The 25,064-nt window shown below is 37.9% G+C and overlaps 1 protein-coding gene across 3 annotated transcripts; it reads left to right on the top strand.

Moving 5' to 3' along the window:
* Positions 1 to 3,796: 3,796 nt before the first annotated feature.
* Positions 3,797 to 24,822, top strand: LOC128782870 (polyadenylate-binding protein-interacting protein 1-like). Of its 3 annotated transcripts, none has more exons than XM_053933364.1 (11): positions 3,797 to 4,131; positions 7,127 to 7,296; positions 13,359 to 13,547; positions 16,435 to 16,547; positions 18,186 to 18,297; positions 19,569 to 19,694; positions 21,046 to 21,152; positions 21,519 to 21,636; positions 21,764 to 21,818; positions 22,372 to 22,465; positions 24,470 to 24,822. In XM_053933364.1, the coding sequence occupies exons 1-11, from the start codon at positions 3,903 to 3,905 to the stop codon at positions 24,561 to 24,563; spliced, it is 1,407 nt and encodes a 468-aa protein (XP_053789339.1). In that variant the 5' UTR covers positions 3,797 to 3,902; the 3' UTR covers positions 24,564 to 24,822. The 3 variants fall into 3 exon arrangements, with proteins under 3 accessions (XP_053789339.1, XP_053789340.1, XP_053789342.1); XM_053933367.1 differs by lacking the exon at positions 3,797 to 4,131 and adding an exon at positions 4,482 to 4,504; XM_053933365.1 differs by lacking the exon at positions 22,372 to 22,465.
* The last annotated feature ends 242 nt before the right edge of the window (positions 24,823 to 25,064 follow it).

Genomic DNA, 25,064 nt, shown 5'->3' with positions numbered 1-25,064 from the left:
AGATAACATCCCTATAGGCACTCTGGATCTGAGTATGATCTCTTTGAGGAGTATGTTGGAAACTTCTCTAGCCCTGTTGGTGAGGCAGGGGAAAGCTGGCCACTTGGAAAAGGTATCCACCAATACTAGGAGATACCTGTATCCTTGTTGGTGTGGTAGCTCAGAAAAATCAATTTGCCAGTACTCCCTGGGAGTGTTTCCTCTTTTAGTAATCCCCATAGGTGGTCTTTTTGAATTCAAAGGATTATTTTTAAGACATATCAGGCATTTTTCTGTAATAGACCTGACAGTTTTTGTCATCTGAACACTGAGTATCTGAGTCCGTAGACTTGTCATCATAGCATCAATTCCCCAGTGGGTTTGCTGGTGTTTCTCTTTTACAATTTGTAACATCAGTTGTGGTGGGACTATGACCTGGTTATTGGGAGTTCCCAGCCATCCAACCTCTTTATTTTGGGCTTTTAGATAAGTAGCTAATTTTAAATCTGCTTGGCTATATCCAGGGCTACCTTCTGGCAGTGACATAGCTTTATCAGGTATTAATGCTAGGATGCCTTATTGTGCTACCTTTCGTGCTACTTTATCTGCAAGTCTATTTCCTGTATGAATTCGGGAATCTCCACACTGATGTACCTTGCAGTGTAGTACAACCACTTCTTTGAGCATTTGGATAGCATTGAGAAGGGACAATATTTCTTGTTTATATTTAATGGGAGATTCTTGTGCTATTAATAGGCCTCTTTCCTTCCATATAGCTCCATGGGCATGCACAATGTTAAAAGCATATTTCAAGTTGGTCTTTTTCCTGCTGCCAATTCCAGGTCTCTTCATAGGGCTATGAGCTCTGCCCTTTGTGCTCAGGTGTCCGTGGGCAGCAGTGCAGCTTCTATTATCTTGGTTGACATGACTACAGCATAGCTGGCTCTTCGTTTTCTATCTTGCACCAAGCTACTTCCATCTACAAAGAACTCTGTCTCTGGATCTTCAGTGGGTGTGTCTTGTAGGCCTGGTCACCTTGCATAAACTTGCTAAATGCTAAATTGTCTGTAAGCAATCATGGGTTAGCTGTTCATTCCCTTGCATCAGGGTGTTTAGGAATTAGGCTGGATTTAACACTGTGGTTAATTTCAACTCCACGTCTTCTTGCTCCATTAAAATAGTCTGATACTTCAGCATATGACTCAGGGAAAGCCAATACTCCTCTTTTTGTCCTAATACAGTGGTTATAGTGTGTGGAATGTACACTGCTATCTATGTCCCAAAGTCAATTTCCTGGCCTCTTAGATGAGGAGAACAGTCACCACTATGGCTTGCAGGCATCTGGGCCATCCCTGGCTGACCTTGTCAAGCTGTTTTGAAAAGTACCCCACAGGCCTCTTGAAGTCTTCTACCTTCTGAGCCAGAACTCTGAAGGCTAGGGGCTGTCGTTTCATGCACAAAAAGCTCAAAGGGCTTTGTTAAGTCTGGAAGTGCTAAGGCAGGTGCAGACATCAAGGCCAGCTTTAAGTTATGGAATGCATGTTCACCCTCAGGAGTTCAAATCAAAGGTCCTTCCAGGGCCTCCTTTAAAAGCTCATACAATGGTTTAACTAAAAGTTCATAATTTGAAACCTACAATCTGCACCATCCAGCCATACCCAAGAATGCTCTTAAATCTCAGGCAGTCACCGGTTGGGGTCCCGGGCAAATGGCTTCTTTTCTGTCCATTCCTAATTTCCACTGTCCCGGTATTATTTCAAATTCTTGGTAGGTAACTTGCTGCTTCATGATCTGAGATTTTTCCTAAGACACTTTGTAGCCTACTTGGCCTAGGAAATTTAGAAGACTGATAGTCAATTCCATACACTTTTCATTAGTTTCAGTTGCTAGCAAGATGTCATTAACATACTGCAGGACCAACCCTTTGGGGTTGTCCTTTTCCCAGACCTCTAATTCTTTTGCCAGTTGGTTCCCAAAAATCCTTGGACAATTTCTAAATCCTTGCAGTAGCACAGTCTAGGTAAGCTGAGTCTTCTGGCCAGTTTGAGTATTTTCCCACTCAAAGGAAAAAATGCCCTGACTTTGCTTGTCGAGAGGTATGCAAAAGAAAGCATCCTTCAGATCTGTTATTGTAAACCATTGGTGATATTCCATAAGGGCTGTTAACAAGGTATAAGGATTGGCTACAACAGAGTGGATATCCTAAACAATTTAATTGATCACTCGTAGGTCTTGTACCAGCCTGTATTTATTCATCCCAGGCTTTTTAACTGGCAAAATAGGAGTGTTATATTCTGACTCACATTCTATCAATAATCCAAATTCCCTGAAATTTTCTATTAGACTCTTGATTCTCCTTCTAGCTTCTAATTTTAAAGGATACTGCTTCTGCCTTACTGGCTTTGATACAGGTTTTAGGGTAATGCTTACAGGCTGAGCTTGTTGGGAATGGCCTGGAGTTCCACTGGACCAAACCAAGGGTGTTACTGCATTTTCTACTGCTTACTGTATTCCTCCAGAATTGTCTGATTCTGGTGTTCCCTGCAACATAAAAGTCCTTGCCTCAATGGCTTTAGTCTCCAGTACAAATAATTGTACTTCTCCATCTTTAAATATAATCTGAGCCTCCAATTTACTTAACAGGTCGCTTCCCAAAAGAGGAACCAGACACTCTGACATACATAAAAGTTGATGTGTTAACTTTACTGGCTTAAATTTACAATCTTGCCTACAACTTTTCCACACAAACCCCTTTTTTGTGAAAAACCGCATATGCACAGTGTAGTATGATGCTTTTAAAAGCAGACACCTGTAGCTACAGGTTTCTTAGCATGTGTAGCTACAATCTTGGTCCTGTTACGGTCACAGTATGTTATTAGTTCCTGTAGGAAACAATTACAAGAGAATATTGTCTTTTTGAAAATGCCATTTCCAATCTTTTGTGATTTTTGAGGGAGGTGTGACTCAAATACATCCTGAGGCCTCAGAACCAGCTGCTGACACAAATAAACCACAAACTTTTTTGTTGTTGGAAGCTGAGACCGTGTTAGGGGAGAAGAGGGGCACGCTGACTCATCAATTCTGAACAGATGAGGTTGTCTATGTGATAAGTTAGAAAAGACTCTTTGTTCATCAGGACAAAAAGGGGAAAGCCTTGTGTAAATAACAGGAAGCCAAAGGGGAAGCCTTGTGTAGGTAACAGGATTTGAGCTTAGGCGCATATAACATATAACCTTATATGGAAAAGACCATTACAGGGTCGTGGACTTTCATCGAGGAAGAAGAGAGGAGCCTTCCTCCAGCGACCACCAGAGAGTAGAAGACCCCCTAGCAACAGAGGACGCAAGCGCAGAGTACATCCAGAGATACAGCGGACACGGAAGGAAAAGAGTATAAAAAGACTCTGGGAAGGGGGAAACGGTGTGAGCCGTTCGCGGAGCAGGGACTCCCCGGCTGCACCCAGTGCTGTTTGCTTGCCATCGCTTGCTGTAATCAATAAATTTCTTATTGACCCTTTGAAAGGCTGAACAAATTATTCGCCTCTATTTATAACAGCTACACAGCCTGACATCCAGGCAAGAGCCTTTAACTCCGAGCAGCCGAGCTGATGGAGACAACTCTCACAAATACCACGCCTGACCCAAACCTGCGGGTCACTATGGCGACTGGCGGGCCGGAGTCCTGGCCGCCTGGCGGGCCGTGCTCCTCCCCCTCCCGGCGGCGGGTGGTGCTAGGCCTCAGTGCCACCGAGGTTGCTATGGCGACAGTTCTTGAGAGGTCGCGAGGGGGCGCTGTGAGCCGGCCTGGGTTGCGACCATCGTGGCGGTGTGTGTGGGGGTGAAACTGAAAGTGAAGTGCTCCGGTCGCGGAGAAGCGAGATTGAGTCGCTGGCTCCTTCCCATGAGCGCCTGAGCCACCCGAGTATGTCGGATAGTTTCGACCGAACTCCAGGTGCTGGTCGGGGCTGGGGTCGAGGTGGCGCTGCTCTCAGCGGCGCGGACGCGTCGGAGAGCGGTGGTGGGGCCTGTCTTGGGGGTAGTGGTTCCCACAGTACAGTCTCGGCCGAAAAGCAGCATAAAACGGGCGGCCTCTTGCTGCAGCAGGAACCGTTGCGACCTCCGAAGACAGCGCCGCTGAGCACCGGAAACGCAGGTACTGGCCGCCGTGCAGTGGCCCCTTCCCCGCCCTTCCAGAGGCCCCCGGTGCCGAAGGTATCGAGGAGTGGCCCCCTAAAGTCCGCTGAGCTCGCCTTCTTTGTGCAAAGTGCCCTGCTCCTGCTTCGCTCGGTGCTCCGGCACCCCCCACCCCCATTCCCGTCGCCGTCCCACTGAGAGTGGAGCCCTGGGGCTTCCCTCACACACCTCCCTTCGGCCTAGCCACGGGGACACGTACTTTCTCCCACCCCACGCACCTAGGGGCTTAGAGGCCACCGCATGGAGATGAGCTGCGTAGGGGGCCTGGCAACTGCACTTTTCCTTAGATGAGCACTCATGTTTCTGAGCTATGGACCTGTGCCCAAGTAAAGGTATGATGTACCGTTGTAGCCTGCTTACAATCTTTCTGTCTGTCCCTCCCTCCCTTTTTGTGCCCACACATCTGTATGTATGTGTTTTAGCCATTTGTTCTTCTGGCTACAGATGTTCTCATTCTTCCCCTTATAGAAGAATTCTCTAACTCTGGACTAAAGGTTTGACAAAAAAATAAACCCAACCCAACAGTAACATCAAGCATTATTTGTTGGTTACCTTTTTCAGGTAGATCCAGATTATGTTTTCAGTAAATTTAGGAGCTAATTTATAAACATGGATTTGGAAAATGTGGTTTAAAAAACACCGTTTCATTGGATTAATTTTTAAAATTGTGTACAAAAATGATAGTTAAGTGTCTTTAAGGATTATGTTAAAAAATAGTGATTTCTTCCATTTATTGACCTTTAGAGTCTTGCCTTTACATATAAAATCTATGAGAAAAACCCAAAAGCAGCAAGAATATAATAAGAAAATTTACTAGTTTCTCAGGTTAGCTCTTAGAAAACATGTTTTCATGGGAAAAGAGAGGGCTCTCTTTCACCCTTTTTTTGGTCATCTTCACATGAACACTGATTGTGTTCACTTTCTGTCATGTAGAAAGATGCCTAGAGTTTGCTCAAGTGAAAGCTTTATCCATATTAAATATATATATTTGAAGGATAGGATGATAGAATGGTTTGGGTTGGAAGGGACCTTAAAGACCATTTAGTTCCACCCTCCTGCCATGGGCCAGGACACCTTCCACTAGACCAGGTTGCTCCAAGCCCCATCCAACCTGGCCTTGAACACTTCCGGGGATGGGGCAGCCACAGCTTTTCTGGGCAACCTGTGCCAGGGCCTCACCACCCTCACAAGGAAGAATTTATGCCTAATATCCAATCTAAACCTACTCTTTCAGTTTGAAGCCATTCCTCCTTATCCTATCACTTCCATGACCTTTTAAAAACTCCCGCTCTTGTCGTAGTTGAGACGGTCACAATACAAAGCAACACTCCATTTTCAGAAGGCTTCACACCTGGTTTTATTATAGCATGCATGCTTTTTATATATTCTTACAAAACTCATAAGTTTATGCTTTACTCATTGGTCAGGAAAGACAGAGTGCTTATTGGAATAGACAGTTGCAGGTTTCTCTTATTTATCCTTCTTTCTTTCTTGGTTTCTATGTCAACGACCTTGGTAGAAAATTCTTTCAGGGGTAAACATGGATCTTCTTATCAAACTTCTCTCTGGCTCACAGAAGTTGCTGTAAAACCTCTTCCACACCCTCTGGCTTTTTTGGAGGCCCCCACCAAGTACTAAAAGGCCACCATAAGGTCTCTCCAAAGCCTTCTATTCTCCAGACTGAACAATCCCAACTCTCTCAACCTATCTCCATAGCAGAGGTGCTTCTGCCCTCTGATCATCTTCATGGCCCTCCTCTGGACTTGCTCCAGCAGATCCACATCTTTGTTGTGTTGGAGACCTCAGAACTGGATGGAGACCTCAGAACTGGATGCATTACTCCAGGTGTGGTCTCACAAGAGCAGCATAGAGCGACAGAATCACCTCCCTCGCCCTGCTCGTCATGTCTTTTTTGATATAGCCCAGGAGAGCATTGGCTTTCTGGGCTGTAACTGGACATTACCAGCTCATGTTGAGCTTCTTGTCAACCAACACTCCCAAGTCTTTCTCCCCAGGGCTGCTCTCAACCCATTCTCTGCCCAGCCTGTACTTGTGCTTGGGATTGCCCCAACCCAGGTGCAGGACCTTGCACTTGGCCTTGTTGACCTTCATGAGGTTCCCACAAGCCCATCTCTCATGCCTCTCCAGGTCCCTCTGGATGGCATCCCTTCCCTCCAGCGTGTTGACTGCACCACACAGCTCTGTGTCATCAACGAACTTACTGAGGGTGCCCTTGATCCCACTGTCCATATCACCAACAAAGATGCTAAACAGCACTGGTCCCAGTACTGACCCCTGGGGAAGGTCACTTGTCACCAGTCTCCACTTAGACATCAAGCCATTGACCAGAACTCTTTGAGTGTGACCAGCCAGTTCTTTATCCACCGAGTGGTCCATCTGTCAAATCTATGTCTCTGCAGTTTAGAGACAAGGATTTTGTGTGGGACAGTGTCAAATGCTTTGCACAAGTCCAGGTAGATGGTAGTAGCTGCTCTTCCCTCATCCATCACTTCTGTAACTCCATCGTAGAAGGCCACCAAATTTGTCAGGTAGGACATACCTATAGAAGCTTTTCTTGTTGCCCTTGATGTCCCTGGCCAGTTTTAATTCTCTCAGGGCTTTTGCTCTCCTAACCTGATCCCTGGCTGCTTGGACAATCTGTCTCCCTCTCAGGCTACCTGTCCCTTCTACCCTCTGTAGGCTTCCTTTTTGTGTTTGAGTTTGTTCAGGAGCTCCTTGTTCATCCATGCAGGTGTCTTCTGGAAATTTTGCCTGACTTCCTCTTTATTGGGATGCATCTCTCCTGAGCGTGGAGGAAAAATATATATATTATAAATAAAAGTATATTTAAAGTCCAAAAAGTGATGTTTTTGTGTACTCTGTGTGAATACATACTAATTTAGTGGTTTATAAGAAAAACCATTAACAAAAACCATTTATCAAAAACTTTTCAGAACACCTGCAACAAGCAAGAATTCCATCTGGATCACAAGAAAAAGTTTCAGTTCCTGATTCTGGACCAGAAATGGCTGAATCTCAGATGGCTGTGGCTCCTGTGGTAACATCAAAATTGTCTGTTAAAGCACCTGAGTTTTATCCATCAGGATATAACCAGAACTTTGCAGTGAGTGTTAGTCTTTTCTTAGTATATTCCAATTCAGTTTAACATTGTTTCTTGTGCTCTTGTGTATCAGATAACTTGAATGCTGCATTTGCTGAAGAGATTTCAAAAATTTGGATGATAACCTCCAGAGATGCAGTCAGAATGTTGTGATAAGTGAATGTTATACTGTGAGAGCCTTTAGTATTTCGCTTGAAGTTTGCTCCAGATAACTACATTCCTTATTGATTACACCCAACATCAGCGTAAGCTGTCTTTTTCACAACTACCTCTGTTATAGTTATATCTGCACTGCATTTTCATTAAAAACTTAGCTGCATTTTTATTCAGATTGCATGGGTTTTTGAAGCAAGTGTGGGAAAAACTTGAAATTTAGCTTTTCTAAGCATAGCCTTTACCTTTCCTAAATTTACTATGCCATGGGTATGATTTGCCATGACTGCCTAACTTTATGTACCATCACATGTCTTTTAATTCCTTCAGGGATATTGTATTACCAGAGGGCAAAAAGTAGGTTTGGGCTCATTCCTAGCAGCATACCTAATATGAAATATATTTGCAGCCAGGCTAAGGGTAATCTCTGATCCATATTGTACATTCACCGCATAATAAAAGTTGGTACTTATTTTCTACTCTCCATGTCTTCCATATTGTTGCTACAGTAATTCTACTCTAGGGAAGATCTATGTGAATTCTTGGCATATCTTTTTGTTATGCAGGCAGATAAACTGATACTGGTATAAGTAGGTGGGAACTATTGCTTTTACAAATACAATCAAATTATAATAAACAATTATACTGAAACAAATATATTTTGAATAACTTAGGGAAAAATACTTGATTTGAATGCTAAACATGGTGGTTTGGCATTTTGAAAGGATTTTTCTCACCAGTAAAATCGATGTTATCTGGATGTTACCAGCTTACTGAATAAAATCACTGTCCTGAATAATAAAAGTCCATAATCATATACAACCATTGACAAATGCCAGTACAAACATGCTTCTGTGAATGGATCATCTAGGAGGAAAAAATACTACTTTGCCCCAGTACATGTTACATGGTTTCTATGAATAAATAAAAAATGCTATTTGGGATGGCATGAGTGTTCATATGTATAATTACAAAGTTTTGAGTCCAGCAATGTTGCTTTTCAGCTGTTTTGCAAAAACACACAGGCATGTTGTAGGAATATGCTATGAATACAAGTGACTTGTCCGTTAACGAAAATAACTCTTAAAATGGTAGCAAAACCTAGAACATTTATTTGGAAGTATGTTGTAGGGACCCTAATCTAATCAGAGTATACTAGGGATAGAATAATGATGTTTCAGACTTGTTAGTTCTTCACTATTACCGAGTTTGGGGATTTTTTTGTTTGTTAGTTTTTGTTGTTGTTTTTTGGAGGGTTTTTTTTTTTTTACTTTAATAGCTGAATTAATTTTGTAAACTGGATCCACCTGCAATAAAAATAAGGAATTTAGCACACTTTACTATTACACAGATTTTCACCATGGGTTTTAAAATTTGAAACAAAGCAGTTTTGAGAAAATTCAGTTTTTCTTACAAGTAATACTTAGCTTTCATTTATAATTTTCCCTGAAATTTTTAGATCTGAAAATTCATGCTGTTTTTTGCTATTTATTAAACATTTATAGTTTTAGAAATAATGTGTTGGTTGATTCCTTGTTTGATTGTACATTACTGTAATTACTATGTGTGTCCATATAACATTTGATTGTTAGATTATTTAATCTCCAGTTAGTTCTGATACTCAAAAATATCAGCTACCTGTGAAGATACTTTAAGGGCTACAGCATCCAAGGCATACTAGATTTTTCAGAAAAACTTTACCAGGACTTTGGGGAGGAAAGATCTCTGTAGGATTCTGTCACTGTCAAGATGGTCATAACAGACTGAGGAGCACACTGTATTTAGGAAGGCTTCTCTCTGTTTATTTTACAGCATGCTGTCTTTTATAGTCTTTCACAAAGTTTATACTTAGACATTGGTCAAAATAAATCAATACAACATTCATTGGAGCAAAGCAACCTGCCCCTCATTTATCTCTCTTTCTCTCCCTCCTTTCCATGCTGACGGCCTTGGTAAGGCTCCTTTCAGGAGCAAAGGCAACTCTTATCAGCTTTTCTTCTTTCACTAACCTGTTCTGATTCACAGGCCAGCTGTGAGCCCCTTCCACAGGATTCTGTTTGCATACAGCTGTCCATCCCATTGGAAGTTGTGGATATCTGCAGTAGAACTGGTGACTAAATTTAGGTTTGGATTGCCAGTAGGAAATATCAGACTTGTTCTCTGACATGGATATATGAGAATAATATGACTTACTCTATCAGAAGGGCATAATGATCTCAATTAATAGTTTTATGAGTGATATTTGTATTATCTTAGGTGGAATTTCTCCTCCACCTCCTTTTTTTTTTTTCTTCAACTAATTTCCAAAAGGAGGTTAAGCAGCCTCACTAGTGGGGTTTATACTTTTAGTCAAACATTAAGGTGCCAATTAAATTACCTATTCATGTCTTATGAGGTTTGTACCTGTAACAGTCTTTATACCTAATTTTGCATTAACTATTGTATACTTGCTGAGTAGGTATAATCTGAAGATAAAAACCCAAAACTTAGTTGATACAGTACGTGGTTCTATCTCCTTTGTTAAAGCTTAAAATCTCCCAGTGAGAAACATGAGGGGTTTATGTCTAGAAGTTACTGGACTAAAATCTAATTAGGTTTTAAGTATTGAGAGCTCCTAATTTAACAATATACAACATATAATAAAGTTTGAAATTTTTTTCTCTCCCATTTTTTCTGTTCCCTGGCATAATTACTAAAATCTAGACTGCCTTTGAAGTTGCATAATTAGTAGAGGTAGATGAATGTGGGGCTGAGTTTAGCCTCTGTGGTTAGTCTTTTAATTGCAAAATGGGAAGAGGAGTATGAATACGAGGACACTAGTATACCAAATGGGATTGGAGTCCCTTGCAGAACAAGGATGTTTCCTCCAAGAGTGAATTTTTATCAGGTGAGGATGAGAGGAATAGGCCTTCCTCTCTACTAAGTGAGGATCTCATAACAACCTGATGGCTTTCAGAAAGAGCAGCTTCTTTTACTAGCTACAGCAGCTGCATCCCCTGCAACTTGGCTGGAGAGTTTTCAAACAGGTTGTTTGAAGAGATACTAGTTGTGCTGTATGTGACTAAGCTGCAGTTGTTGCACAAATAATGTCATAGTTCTGTGGACCAAAATAGTTGTACAAAACCTTTACTGAGCTATTTGAAATTGCCTAGTAAAATTTTATTTCCTTTAGAGAAATAGAATATTTAGCAAGTTAGATGCTTGTTAGCTTTTATTCTTTGTCTTCATAAGCTCTAAACCATTAGAATCATAGAATAATTTCAGTTGGAAAAGACCTCTGAAGTTCCTCTGGTCCGATCCCAACTCAGAGCAAAATCAACTTGGATCAGGTTGTTGAAGGCTTTATCCTTATGAGTAATGATTTGCCACCATTTCCTTAAATCCATAATTTTTTTCCTATTTCTGCTGGGCCACATTAACTTTGTCTTCAGTATTATTCACTGGGCAAATATTCTACTTAATTAAGCATCATATGAAACCTTTCTAGTTTTTCTTCTGTTATATTGATGTGTCCCTCATTAGCTTAAGTTTTATACTCTTACAACACAGGTCTTTAAAGAATTTTGGAAAATCTGAATTTTCCCCCACACATTCTTTACAGGTTGTGAAATTAATGCCAATACTTGATTTTCAGCAATGTGTATCTGTCTTTCTCCACAGTTTGTATCCAGAGCTTTTATCTTTCATAGATCCATGTTGCTTTGCAGTAGAGAAAAGAATGAGGCATTTTGAAGACAGAAAGTAAAGGATATTCCCTCATTAAGGGAGGGATGGTGGGGAGAGGGAGAATGTAATTATAAACCTTATCAGTGTATTTATGTCCACTAAGTAAAGAAAAAGCAGTTACCATTTTTAGCTTGATTTTTCATTACAGTAGATATATTTAAATCTTTTTCACATTAAATAGTAGATCAGTTGAGAATTCTGGTATCTTCTATGTTACCCTTATGTCTTGAATCACTAATTGTCAGCTCTTTAGCAGTTCCCTCTTCAGGTTCCTGCTTGCTCTTCTGAGATTTCATGAGATACTTTTCACAATCTTTTGTACAGTATGAAAAGGTGAATTACTGGTACTGTGTTATTACTAGTTACATCACAAAGTATGTTGCTTCCTATGCTATTCCTCTCATATACTATCATTGTAATTATCCAGGACAGCATTGACTTTAGAGACTTACATACATTCATTTTTGAATGGACAAAATTAGTGGGTTGCCCCTGGCTGAATGCCAGGCACCCACCAAAGCCTCTCTCTCCCTCCCCTCCGCAGCTGGACAGGGGCGAGAAAATATAACAAATGTTCATGAGTTGAGGAAAGGACCAAGAGTAGATCACTCACCAAATACTGTCCATGAGCAAAACAGGCTTGAATTAGAGATATTAATTGAATTTATTACTAACAAAATCAGAGCAGGATAATGAGAAGTAAAATAAGACCTTAAAAACACCTTCCCTCCCTTTCCCAGCTCTACCTTCTCCACCCCCATCAGCACAGGGAGACAGGAATGGAGGTTATGGTCAGTTCATCGCCCATTGTTCCTGCCACTGCTCTGGGAGAGGAGTCAGTCTTTCCCTTGCTCCAGCATGGAGTCCCTCCCATGGGAGCTAGTTCTCCATGAACTTCTCCAGTGTGAGTCCACCCATAGGCAACAGCTCTCCCCAGACTGCTCCACCGTGGGTCACTCTTACACAGGGTCAGTCCTTCAGGCACAGCCTGCTCCAGCGTGGGTCCCCCACAGGGTCACAAGTCCTACCAGGAAACCTGCTCCAGTGTGGACTCCTCTCTCCACAGGTCTGTAGGTCCCTGCCAGGACCCTGCTCCAGCACAGGCATCTCATAGAGTCACAGCCTCCTCTCAGGCATCCCCTGCTCCAGCATGGGCTCTTTCAGAAGCTGCAGGTGGATCTCTGTATTCCTGTGGCCCTCCCTGGGCTGCAGGGGCACAGCTGTTTCACCATGGTTTTCACCACAGGCTGCAGGGGAATCAGCTCCAGTGCCTGGAGCACCTCCTGCCCCTCCTTCTGCACTGACCTTGGTGTCTGCAGAGTTGTTCCTCTCACATATTCTCACTTCACTCTCCTCTGCCCCCAATTACATCTGTGCAATAACTTTTTTTCTTCTTAACTATGTTATCCCTGAGGCATCACTGCCATCTCTGATTGACTCAGGCTTGGCCAGTGGCAAGTCCATCTTGGAGCCGGTTGGTGTTGGCTCTGCCAGACATGGGGGAAGCTTCCAGCAGCTTCTCACAGAAGCTACCTCTGCAGTTCCCCCTGCTACCAAAACCTGGCCACACAAACCCAGTAGGGCAGCTTTCTGTTCCATCAGCAGGAGCGTAAACATTGATAAAGTATGCATTATTTCCTGCCTGTATTTTATACATGGGAACATTATACTGTATTGTATTTCTGTAATTTCTCCCCCTCCTGAATATTTTGGAGCACTTTTGTACTCTAGGTAAGCTCAAAATATTTTGTTTCCAATTTTCAATTATTTTTTCTTCTACAGTTCATATAGCTGTAGCAAAGTTTGTGTGTGCATCAGGAAAGGGTGTTGAGCCTCAGTTTGGTAATTTTATTCTTAGCAGGTATACTTACGTGTTAGTTTGTTAGTTAATCTTACAGTCAACTTGGCAAACTAATTTCTTTTTAATCTGTCTTTTTATGTGTTTTGCTGGGAGACCTTAATCTCTATAAAAACATGTTACCTAGTTCTTGACTACTGGAGCTTTTTGTTGCAGAGGTCTATATTTGCTAAAAATGTTTAAGTGAAATGTGTAATAAAGATCACTATCAAGTATGCAGAGCATCAGGAGTTACTCAAGACTAAGGGCTCTGGTTACTTCTGGAGATAGTAAGTGTGACTATTTAAGGTTTCTTTTAAATAGCTGGTATATTTTTTCACTGCTATAGGATTCTTCCTTTGAAGATGAATATGATGGCTATCTGACTTTGGCAGAATATGTACAAGACTTTCTAAATCACCTCGCTGAGCAACCAGGTTGTTTTGAAACTGAAATAGAGCACTTTGCCGAAACAGTGAATGGCTGGGTCACTGCGGATGAAACTTTGCAAGAACTTGTTGAACTCATATATCAACAGGTAGCCTGTGTATTCTGTCTTAACATGGATGTTATGCCTCTGTTACCTAGTGTGCAAGATATGCATGCTAGTATTATTTGTTATATCATTGTGCCTACATAGTATTTTAGTGGTTTGAATTTTTCTTTTTAGACTGAAATGTATAGCAAAAGATTTTTCTCAATAAACTGTAATGATAGCTCAAGTGAGATATACTTGGCTGATTGATAAATTTCCCTAATTTACTCTGTTTCCTTTGTTGTGTATTTGAATCTCTCAGATCACATACTAGAGTTGAAATTACAGCAGTTCATTAAAGAAGTTATATTTGAATTGCTGGATTTACATAGCAGGGACTGTCAGTTGTACATTTTTATTCTATCCTACAAAAATATTCTTCATAATAGATATTTTTTGTTCTTTTGTATTTAAAAAAAATGATACCTACTTTGGGAAATGCTCTTTTTTACTGACAGGCTTTGTTCTTAATTTGGTATTATAACTATTTCAGAACATCATAATTAGAAAAAAAGGAAAGTTAGTCTGCTGGTACCTCGGTCTAGTCCCATTGATGGTCATGGAAACGAGGACAGAGACCTTGAGCTGAACTCTGTACTAATTGGGGGAGCTATTGGAAAAACCAGCTTAATCTGTGTTGTTTAGCAAATGAGCTGCTGCTACTGTCTTCTGGGCTTGCTGCAGAAAATGAAGTCACACTTCTGCTTGCTATTTATTACATTAGGTATCTCCCATTATCCTGAGTTGCTTTCAAATTCTACATTGAAGAATGTAAACTTTATGCACCTTTTAAGTGCAGATATTGCTGATTTTTTTACTGTGAAATAATCTGGGGTATGTAGAACCTACATGATTGTCATGTATTGTGTAGAGTCTTAAGAACTGTAGAGTCTTAAGTTTCTTACTATAATACAGAATTGATACACATTTAATTAAGAACAGTTTAGTTATACATTCAGATTACTTGTGCTGTGTTTGGCAGCATAATTTTTTCATCCTTTATTTGGACACATGGAGAAAAGTTAATAAAAGATGAAAATATTCCATATAACTTTATTTGAAGAAACTTCATAGATGTTTAATAAATTGACTCTTGTTTAAGATAAGTATTTTAATGTTGCCTCTTTTTCTCTCCCCCTATTTAAAACAAGTCCAGTGGTAGGGTTAGATGTGCCTTCCTTAACTGAGAAGCATCTGACTTCATTGCTTAAGAAGTCTTGACTATTGTGTAGTTAGTATGGTGTACTGTTGCTGTTACAGCAAGTAAAATTTCTCAAGATATGTATTGGTAGGCTAGCCTTCATGCTTAGATTTTGACTTTTTTGGATTTGGACATAAACTGGGATTACAAAGCAACAATAATTCAGGAAAGACATTATTGTACTATAATGAGTGGTTAGTAAGATATGAGATTTATTTATTTATTTATTTATTTAGTCTCTGTGTGCTATGCCAGGTCAGAATACCCCAGATAGCATTGTTTCAGTATTTGATGCAACCACAAATACAGACCAACTGATTGGGAAGCTAATGGTTTAAAAAAAATACAGATGATGTTTGAAGTAGTTTTTGGTTTTGACTGTGTGGTAGTTTGTTTTGGTGGGATTTTGGTGGTTTGTTTTGTGTGTTTTATGGTGGTTTTGGGGTTTTTTGTTTGTTTGTGGCTTTTTTTTTTGGTTGAGGTTGGTTTTGGGTTTGGTTTTTTTTTTTCCCTTAGGAAAGAGAAGTGTAATTTAAGTGACATATTTTGCCTTATAAAAAGGGGGCCACCTCTTCAAGTCCAAGCAACTGATTGAACTAAAGCACCAAAATGCTCGTTAGCTATTTCATATGCCTCTTACTGGAAACTAAAGTTGTAGCACTGATAGATGTAAAAGGAATGTTCAAAGATGATAAAGCCAAAGGAAAAGTTTAATGAATTCTTAGCATCTGGGGGGGGGGGTAGGCAGAGCTGATAAAATTACTTAGACCAGAGCCTCTTCTCACTGAAACTATATCTGAGACATGATATCAAATTCAAGTCTTGTTAGAAGAGAGCTCAAAACAAATGAGCAGTAATAAATTGCCAAAATAAGGGAATGTTCTACTTTAAGTTCTAAGAGAGGTTGAATGTAAACACTAATGGATTCCAAATTACTTTTACCACCTCTTGGAATTTTCAAGTATCAGTTTCAAAGCAAAATATTTTTCAGACAATGTATAACTTATGTTGTGGAATTTCGTTGCCACCACCTGTTTTTAGATTATAAAAGTATAAATATTCAAAGTAACAGGACTTGTTTTAGAAAAAAGGACTTTTCAAGAACTATTAACTGTATTGATACAGTTTTAATATCTGAATCAGAAGTTTGCTGGAGCATGTACAGGAGAAAGTATTTATCTTTACTTACCATGTTCTCGTACTCTTTCCCTGAGCGTTCCTTATTCCCAAAAATAAAAATCTGGGATAAATAGCTCTTAGACTGAATGAAGGTGATATATTTATTTTAACACACTGTTTGGTCCTTAAAAAAAGTCTTAATGTCTACTCTTGGGTTTGTTTTGGTTTTTTGTTTTTTTTTTTTTTATTAACAGTTTGAAAGTGACTTTCAGATACTCTTTGGTGTAGGTCACAATGGAGAAGTAGAATTGAGAACAAATGGCACAATGCTGGTTATTTTCTTAAAGCCACAAAATCAATATAATGAACTTCAAAGTGCTGAAATGCATATAGCAAAGTGTTTATGAGAGAAAAATTAACATGAGAAATAGTAATTATTAATCTTCTGTTCTGCAATTGTCTAGTCAACTGTTGTTAAAGACAGATTTTCAAAAATCTCTTAAAGATATTTCCTGATAACCTAATCATGACTGCTATGAATAATTTATTTTTCCACTTTTATTTTGGAAGGCCACATCTGTCCCAAATTTTTCCTACATGGGAGCACGATTATGTAACTATCTATCTCATAATCTAACCATTAGTACACAAAGTGGGAGCTTTCGGCAGTTGTTACTTCAAAGGTCAGTATCAGTGTGTCATTTTAAGCCTGCTGCTTTCTCAGGTTGTCTTCCTTTTCTGTATGTAACTATTAACATAGTGTGCATATTTAAAATAGAAAATTAGATTGAGGATTATTAAAGCATAGGTACATACTAGATATCTAACACATATATTTTTAATATGAAAATAGGACTCCAAATTCTGTAGGCTCCTTTAAGTTGAGTATATTGTACTGATACCAAGTTATAGGGTAAATTCAAAAGGTAGTCTATTGTAAATGCAGGTGAACCCAGTGGGAAGAAATGATGATGTTTGACTCTAGTTCAGAAGGTTGAATGATTTCTTTATTATAACTATACTATAATACATTAATATACTATTTAAAGGAGATACTAAAACTACATACCTACTTTTTCTAACTACCATATCTAACTCGCTCACAACTCGTGACCCTCTTGCGAGAGTCTAGACACAGGTGGATTTGATTTGCCATCAGGCTCAAACAATCCTCACCAGAATCTAATCAAGCAATCACCCCAGGTAAACAATTCTCCAAACACATTCCACATGGGAAAAACAAGGAGCAGAAATAGAAATTGTTTTCTCTTTCTTCTCTCTGTGCTCCTCTATAAAAAAATCCTAAGAGGAGAAAAAAGTGCCTGCCACAGTAGTCAACTTTAAATGTGTACTAATTGCATGTATATGTACTGTCTTTGTCCTTTGACTCTTGCCAGGGCTTATTTCATTGTGTTTTTTCTTTAATTACTTTTCTGGCTGGAGTTGCTGTGAAAAGTTTGTTGGTTTGCTCACTGACTTTACACCTATGATGCATAAAATCACGAAGGATAAATTTCTTCAATTTTCACTTACTACAGAATTTGGGGGATTAAGGTTTAATAATGATTAGACTTCACAGTTGACAAAAATGCAACATTTTTTAAATGGATGTATTTCCTTTTAAATCTTACTGTATGACACTTGAAGGAATAGTAGACTTTAATAATTCAGAAGTCTTTAGAAATTAGTCTTTTTCTTTAAGGACTTTTGTCTTCCTAAGCTCCAGACTTGATTCTTACTTTAAAAGTTTCACTTAGTCCACCTATTTTTAGGAGTAAATGCATGATAAACTTAAAAGAACACAGTTTTTGAATACTAAAAAATTACCTCACTGTGATGTTATCTTAATCCTAACTGTTTGCATTTATATCTAAATTTTGCTTCTGTCACTTAAAATGGTAGGATAAAGAATTTATCAAATAAATGTAAAGGCATCTAAAACAATGTGGGCAGCACCCTGAAAGGGGGAAAACATCTTTCAGAGTACACGTATTTTATTTCTGTTGATGTTTGTCTGCCCATGTTCAACTTCCTGGACCCATATTCTAATATATAAACTGTGTAACTGTCTTAATTTTTACATGTTGTAGTTTTCCCTATTTCGTTTTGCTTTCTCAGATACCTCAGTGCTCACCTAGAAGAACAAAAATCTGCATCCTTTGTGAAGTCCTCTCACTTCCTTCACATATCAAAGTTCCTACTATTCAGCATTTAATAGTTCTAATGCAGTGAATAAGTTCTTAGCATTCTACTAAATAAGTAGCATGCTGCATATGTTGGGTTGTCTATAGATTATTTGATTTTTGCTTTAATGTTTTCAGGTGCCAAACAGAGTATGAAAACAGAGATGAAGCTGCCAAAGGAGATGAGACTGCTCGAAAACAATTTCATTCCTTTGTGTTGTTCTTAGCTGAACTTTACCTTAACCTAGAGGTAAGAAGAAAGTTGTATGTCATTCATATTCATTAATTTTTGTTGTGTTTAAGTAAACACTAAAATGGAATATCGTTTAAGGTGTGAGTTTTTTGAGTTTGTTTTTTTAAAGGGAAAAGGGAATAAAGTAAAAGAACTTAAGAACAGTTTAATTATAATGTGTGTCCAAGAAACAGATAAACGAAAAAGGACAAGATCATCAGAAGAGAAATATATAAAGATTTAAAAAACAGTATAAGAATACCTAAAAAGAACCAGCTATAAACCGCCTTGGGAATGAACCTTTTGGTATTTGTTTTTGTCTGGTAAACCCACCAGATTACTACACTTAAACAACATAGAAAATGTTACAACCTAGCACAAGCAGATAGATATCAATAACCCATGTAATTCAGTATTCAGCCACTAATAGGAGCTATTTTCAAATGCTTGAGGAAGGCATGGGAATCTTCAAAGTGAACAATAAAAATGCAGACCTTGAAAGATATTTTTTCTGAAGGTTGAGTCCTTGGCTTATGCATGAAATTTTGTATTTAGATCAGTTTTTTTTGTTTCTGATATGTACAAAAAAATGTATGTACACATAAAAGTTCTTTGACTCTTATACCCATGAGTTCAGTAAGTTCACTGACTACTGTAGTGTCCTTAAAATATATTTTTCACTGAATTATTTCAAAGGTTTGATTTAAGCAAACACTACTAAAATGTTCTGCTGGCATGAGGAAAGAAAACTCTGACACTTCCATTTTTATTCATAAGTGGGCCTTGAAATCTAATTTTCACTTACTAGAAGTAAAAAGGAAGCTTTCCAAAGGATTTGGGGAAGGGGAAGTTGCCCAGTTTGGAGTACCATTTATTTTTAAAGCATTTTTTTCTAATTTTAAAATATATAAAGAATGCCTTCTAGAAGTAAGGTACTCTACAGCTGCAGAGAATGCATAATGTAGGATGGGAAAAGAGCATGGGATTCTGAGAATTTGGGATGATGTGGATCACTTGCCAGGCATTTTTCAGCTTTTCTTAGCAATTTATTAGCAATGAAAAAATGCTAGGCAAGCATTGTTATGTATATGTCAGAATTGCAAGGATACTACTCTATATTCTAGAAATAGTTACGGTATTTGACGTGTTCTTTCAACTGAAGAGCTCAACTATGTTAATCACAAACCAAATCATACAGCATCTGAGAGAGAAAATGTGACTAAATTAATTTCTAAAACTTAAGTCTTTTAAATGTAGTTGGGTTTTGTTTTTTAAAATATATTTTGCAGATTAAAGGAACAAAGGGACAGGTCACACGAGCAGAAATTCTTCAAGAAGGCCTTCGGGAATTACTAAATGTGCTCTTCTCTAACCCTGTGGATAATAATTTGATGTGTGCAGTGAAACTGCTCAAGGTGAGACAGTAGTTTTAAATAAGAAAAAAAGTTGGTTTTTAATTTCTTTTAATATATCATCATAGTCCTGAATGAAGAGGGAAGCTCCAAGTATCTAAAAATGTTGAAGTGTATCTGTAGCTAGACTGGGCTACCTCATCAAACACTGGATTCACTACTGAAGCAATAGATGTCTCCTGTTGTCCTTTCAATTTAATATAGTGGTAGATACAGGCTTTTCACTTATTTGCTTTGTGGTATATTTATTTTTAATTAAACTGTCTTAGAGTTGTTATCTAATTACCTAGGATCAATGCAGGACCGCAGTAGAAAACTGGGAATGTGAAACAAGTGCTTGCTTTTATATTTGCATTTTATTTCTTTGTATCATCAGACACCTTTCCAAGCATTTTTAGATCATGTAGTATTTATGCAGAGTAGATTAAGAACTGCTGTTAAGTTTGACCATAGTGGGAAAATTAATTTTTTGTAGTTTAACTCTTATCTCCTACTGTACAATTATTGGGCAATGAATTAAGTACCTGTTCTTAACAGAAAAAGCTTTTATCCATAGCAGTTCTAGACTGTCTGCTGCTAACACTCTCTCAGCAACAGTTTCAGTCTCATAGATTTTATGTATTAAAACTCAAGTTGGCTTGGTCAGATAATTCTTGGCTCCTCTTTACACATACCCAGGTGAAATTCTGTGGCATATCTGATTCTAGGTATGTTGACTGAAGTCTTTCTAAAGCTAACTAGCCTATTGTTATTATCAGGTAAGCCTGTGGCATCATCTGCAAAAATATGGTCTCTTTTTTCATAGCATGTATTTAAAGCAATTAAGATCTGACAAATGCTGTTAGTCCTTTCAGCAGGATTCAGAATGTTGTAATATTTTTGTGTCGACGTGACACACGTAATAGTATGGTCCATGTCCCACTGATACACAGTCTCAGAAAGATGATGAAATGTAACACTTTTTTACAAGAAATCACTGCAATATTAAAAAACTTATTTTGTTGTAATGTGACTGTTTCGCAGTGTAATTAAATCACTGAAAAGTTGTTTCAAAATCACATTTCAAGACTGAAATGAGGGAAGTGGCTGTGAAATTCTAGGCAACATTGAACATAGAGTTACCATACTGTCTGTAGTCTAAAATAAACTATTTATGTGGTCATTAATCCGTTCAACAAAAAGATGTCGAAGATTGGAACCTTCAATAGGTAGTCACATAATGAATCTAAATGCTATGAATTGCTAAAGAAACTCTTTTGTTGACAGTTTCTTAAACTTTTATAATTCACTTTAAAAGAGAAAAAAAAATACTAAGTAAAAAAATCCCCAACAAAACCTAATACCTTGTCTTTAGTTGACAGGCTCAGTTTTAGAAGATGCCTGGAAAGAAAAAGGAAAGAATGATATGGAGGAAGTGATTCAAAGAATTGAAAATGTTGTGTTGGATGCAAACTGTAGCAGGTGAGAAGATAAATTTGTTTGCAGTTTTGCTTTTATATTAAACAGAACATCTTAAAAATCTTCAAGAATAATGACCATGTCCAAAATATTTCTTTAAAAACTTTCATTTATAAAAAGTAAGGTATGTTGGTCACTTTCATGTAGCAATTGTGGGGGGAGTGTTTCTTTCAGTTTTGGTTTTGTTCTGTTTTTTATCTTTTACTAGAGATTAATGTTCCACTTAATTAGATGTTTGTGTATGTTTATTTTCTGTTTGTTTTCTGTTTGTCTGGTTTAAGTCCTTTCCCTCCCCCATTTGCCAGCCATTAGCCCAATTATTGTTTTGCACAAATCATTCTAACTTTTGTGCTGCTTTTGTTTTTTCAGAGATGTGAAACATATGCTTCTGAAAGTAGTGGAACTACGATCAAGTAACTGGGGTAGAGTTCATGAAACTTCTCCACATACAAAAGCTACTCCTGAAAATGACCCTAACTATTTTATGGTAAGAATGTACTGATATTTCAGTTCCTTAGTTTAATATGAATTTGATTCATAGACAATCATATTGCTAAAAGCTACAAACATCTGTCTCTGAACTCATATAACTTACCGTATAACTTTATTCTTAGAATGAACCAACATTTTACACTTCTGATGGCGTTCCTTTCACTGCAGCAGATCCGGGTATGTCCCCTGTTTTCTCAATCTTTAAAAAGTTGCAATTATGTTCTGTTGAAGCACATAAAAAGTTGTTCTTAAAATATTTGAAACTCATACAATTTAACAGACAAAATTGTAGCTGAACTCCTGGCTTTGTGTAACACATGCCTTATTCTGTGTTAAAAGAAGGTAAATGTTTGAAATGGAGAATGTGCAGTTGAGTTCATATAGTTCAGAAGAATTTGTGTCATAGTCCTCAGCACTTGGTTTCCACAGCTCTTTTGTTTGTCCATTGTTAGTAGCAAAAGGATTTGTTTCTTTGTTTCCTATAATCTGAACACAACATGGCACAACATCATTTGAGGTAAAAACAACTGTGACTACCTTTGTTTCTTTGGGAAAGTAGGTATCATTCTTGGAGTTTGATTGATGTCCTGAGAAAACACTGTAGTGGGAGTTTTTTCGATAATGTTTCATACCATTTATGGTTTCATTAAATAGGCTATTTTCAAACTGTATAGATGTACATTAATTTAGAGGACTAATATATTACTGGGTCTAATTTTTACTATGGCAGATTACCAAGAAAAATACCAAGAACTGCTTGAAAGAGAGGATTTGTTTCCAGATTATGAAGAAAATGGTGTGGCTTTATCAGGACCTGGAGATCAGTATGTTTTCTTTTTGAGTGATAGTTGTTGTGGGGTGGTTTTGGGGTTTTTTTTAACACTAGTTATTTTTACTGCAAATTTAGGAATCCAGTCTTGTAAAAAAATGAAATTAAGAATTATTATTTAATTTTGCAATGGAAATTATGTGTTTGTTCAGATGTAAGTTGGTTTGTAATCACACAAGTTTGAAACATTTTGTATTTATCCAACTGAGTAGGGCAATTAAACTTCATATATTTTTGCCCATATGCAAACATACTCTCTTCTGCATTTTAGAAAAAAATTTGCAAGCAAAATGATGCATCATACCTTCAGGTGTTGGTAGTGAGACAACCTGAATTCATTCTAGCTAGAGATAATTACAGAATTTTCAGTGTTTTTCAAAGGGAGAAGGTTGTTAAGGTTTTCTCTTCAGGATAAGTAGTATTCTCTCAATTAATGGCCAAAGGGGAAGCAGTAGATGGGAATATAGTCTCACCTTCTGACACCAATTTATAAGAATTTGATAGGAAATCTGTGAAAGAAAGTCTAAAATAAATTGCTCTGAACTCTGTACTGGATGAAGGAGGACTTTTAGATCATGATTTGATACTCAAAAGCATTTTCAGTGTTGTGTTTGTGTGATAAGAGTGCTGGTCTGGATCATTGTTTTTGTTAGTAAATTAGAAAACTTTTAGATGGCAACTAGCTGAGGGGAGTTACAGGAACTTTGGAAGATAAATTAGTGATGTCATCAGAAATCAACAAGATCATATTGTGGAACAAACTACCCTTGTGAACTGTTGTGTTTAGAACAACTTAAATGCAAAATGAATACAGACAGCAGTTAAACACAGCAAATCTGAAAAGTGGCATGTGAAAGACTGTGAGTCAATCTTCATGCAAGGTGACTGTGGAACCTTCTTTGAAGGCTTAAGAAAAGCTTAGGCAAATCTATCCTGATCCTCTATCAGCTATTTCTCATGACTGACATCAGGGAGAAGGGTTCTTGAGTTTCTTCTCAAGTCTACACTTCTACAGGAAAGGAAGAACAAACAAAATAAATATGTTATCTGCTTTAATGTGCATGCTGATTCCCTTGTTTGGGACTAAACCACAGAAGGTAATAAACTGTGCACCTGAAACTAATGCACCCTTTATGAGAGTCAATAGCTGCTGATTTCTTTTAAGGCTGTTTAGAATTATATACACTATCATGTTCAAGCTACAACTCTGTTGTCCTAGTTTATGGTGATGAAAACTCCAGTTGGACCTAGAGAAAACAGGGAACACTCAAGTTACTGCTCAGTAACGGTGAGGAGAAAAAAAAAAGCTGTTAAGTGATCCCTATCACTTCCCATCTTGATTTTTTTGAAACTCTGTTAGTCTCCGCTCTGCACAATACTGATTATCATTGTTGGGATACAGTCTTTTCTGTGACTTAAATAAGACAGATCTTTTCCAAAAGACTGGTTAACATGTAATAGAAGGTAATATAATGCAGATACAAAAGGGAGGTGAAGTAAGGTCGCCTTCTTTCATATATCAACAAATAGGAATACAGGTGTTCTAAGGTCGCCTTCTTTCATATATCAACAAATAGGAATACAGGTGTTCTATATAAATATATTTTTCTGACTAGTGTGCAACCAAGAGAGTTGACACAGTATTTGAACTGGGATGTTAACCAACTAAAATTTTGCTAATATGATGCTAATAATATTTTTTTGTAAATGCATCTGTGCAAATGTGTTATTGCATTTTTGAAAGCTTGTATTACATTATTGCATTTTTCTGTCATCTTGGAAATATTTCTGTCTTTTAACCTGTGGACAGCCTAAGATGATCTAAAATGGTGACAAACACTGTAGTAATTTGTACATATCTATGCTGCTTTTTCCTAGGGCCCATAAGCTCTGTTTTATCCTTGACGTTTATGTAAAATATTTCACCTATTTACTGTTTCTGAAAATCTGTACGTAAACTTAACAGTTTTGGTGGGGGTTTTTGTTTTTGTTTTTTTAGGTATTTTAATGATCTTGATAACAAGATGGATCCAGAAATTGAAGAAGCATATGAAAAATTCTGTCTAGAATCAGAACATAAGAGAAAACAGTGAGATGTTACACAGTAACGTTAGTTTATTAAACCAGTTTAGGTCTGGTTAGAGTACAGGGAGGCAAAAAACATTTGTAACAAAATAAGGAAGTTCACTTTCTCCAAGTACTCAAGTTACTCAGTTTCCATTTTGTTAAACAGAATCTTCCAAAAGTTGTAAACTTATGCTCTGTAACTTAGTGTTGTGTATATATCACAATTTATTTTATGGACAGGTATATGAACAATGTTTGGCTGCAATAAAATTGATTTTAAAAGTATCATAATGGAAATTAAAATTTAATGGGGAGCTGTCCCATAGGATTACCTTTGGGGGGGGAAAGAGGAAAAATAAATAAATTTCAATTTAATTGCTTGCTTGGTTTAGTATACACTAGGACATATCCTTTTTACCATATACAAGATCTGGTATTTAATTTTTTTTCTGACTAAAGAGCACATGATCAATGACTTTTTTGGGTTTTTTTTCTGTAAATCACAATCATGAAATCATGATAAGTGA

The sequence above is a fragment of the Vidua chalybeata genome (assembly GCF_026979565.1).
Source record: "Vidua chalybeata isolate OUT-0048 chromosome W unlocalized genomic scaffold, bVidCha1 merged haplotype SUPER_W_unloc_14, whole genome shotgun sequence".
Classification (NCBI taxonomy): domain Eukaryota; kingdom Metazoa; phylum Chordata; class Aves; order Passeriformes; family Viduidae; genus Vidua; species Vidua chalybeata.
This window is presented reverse-complemented; position numbering and strand designations above follow the sequence as displayed.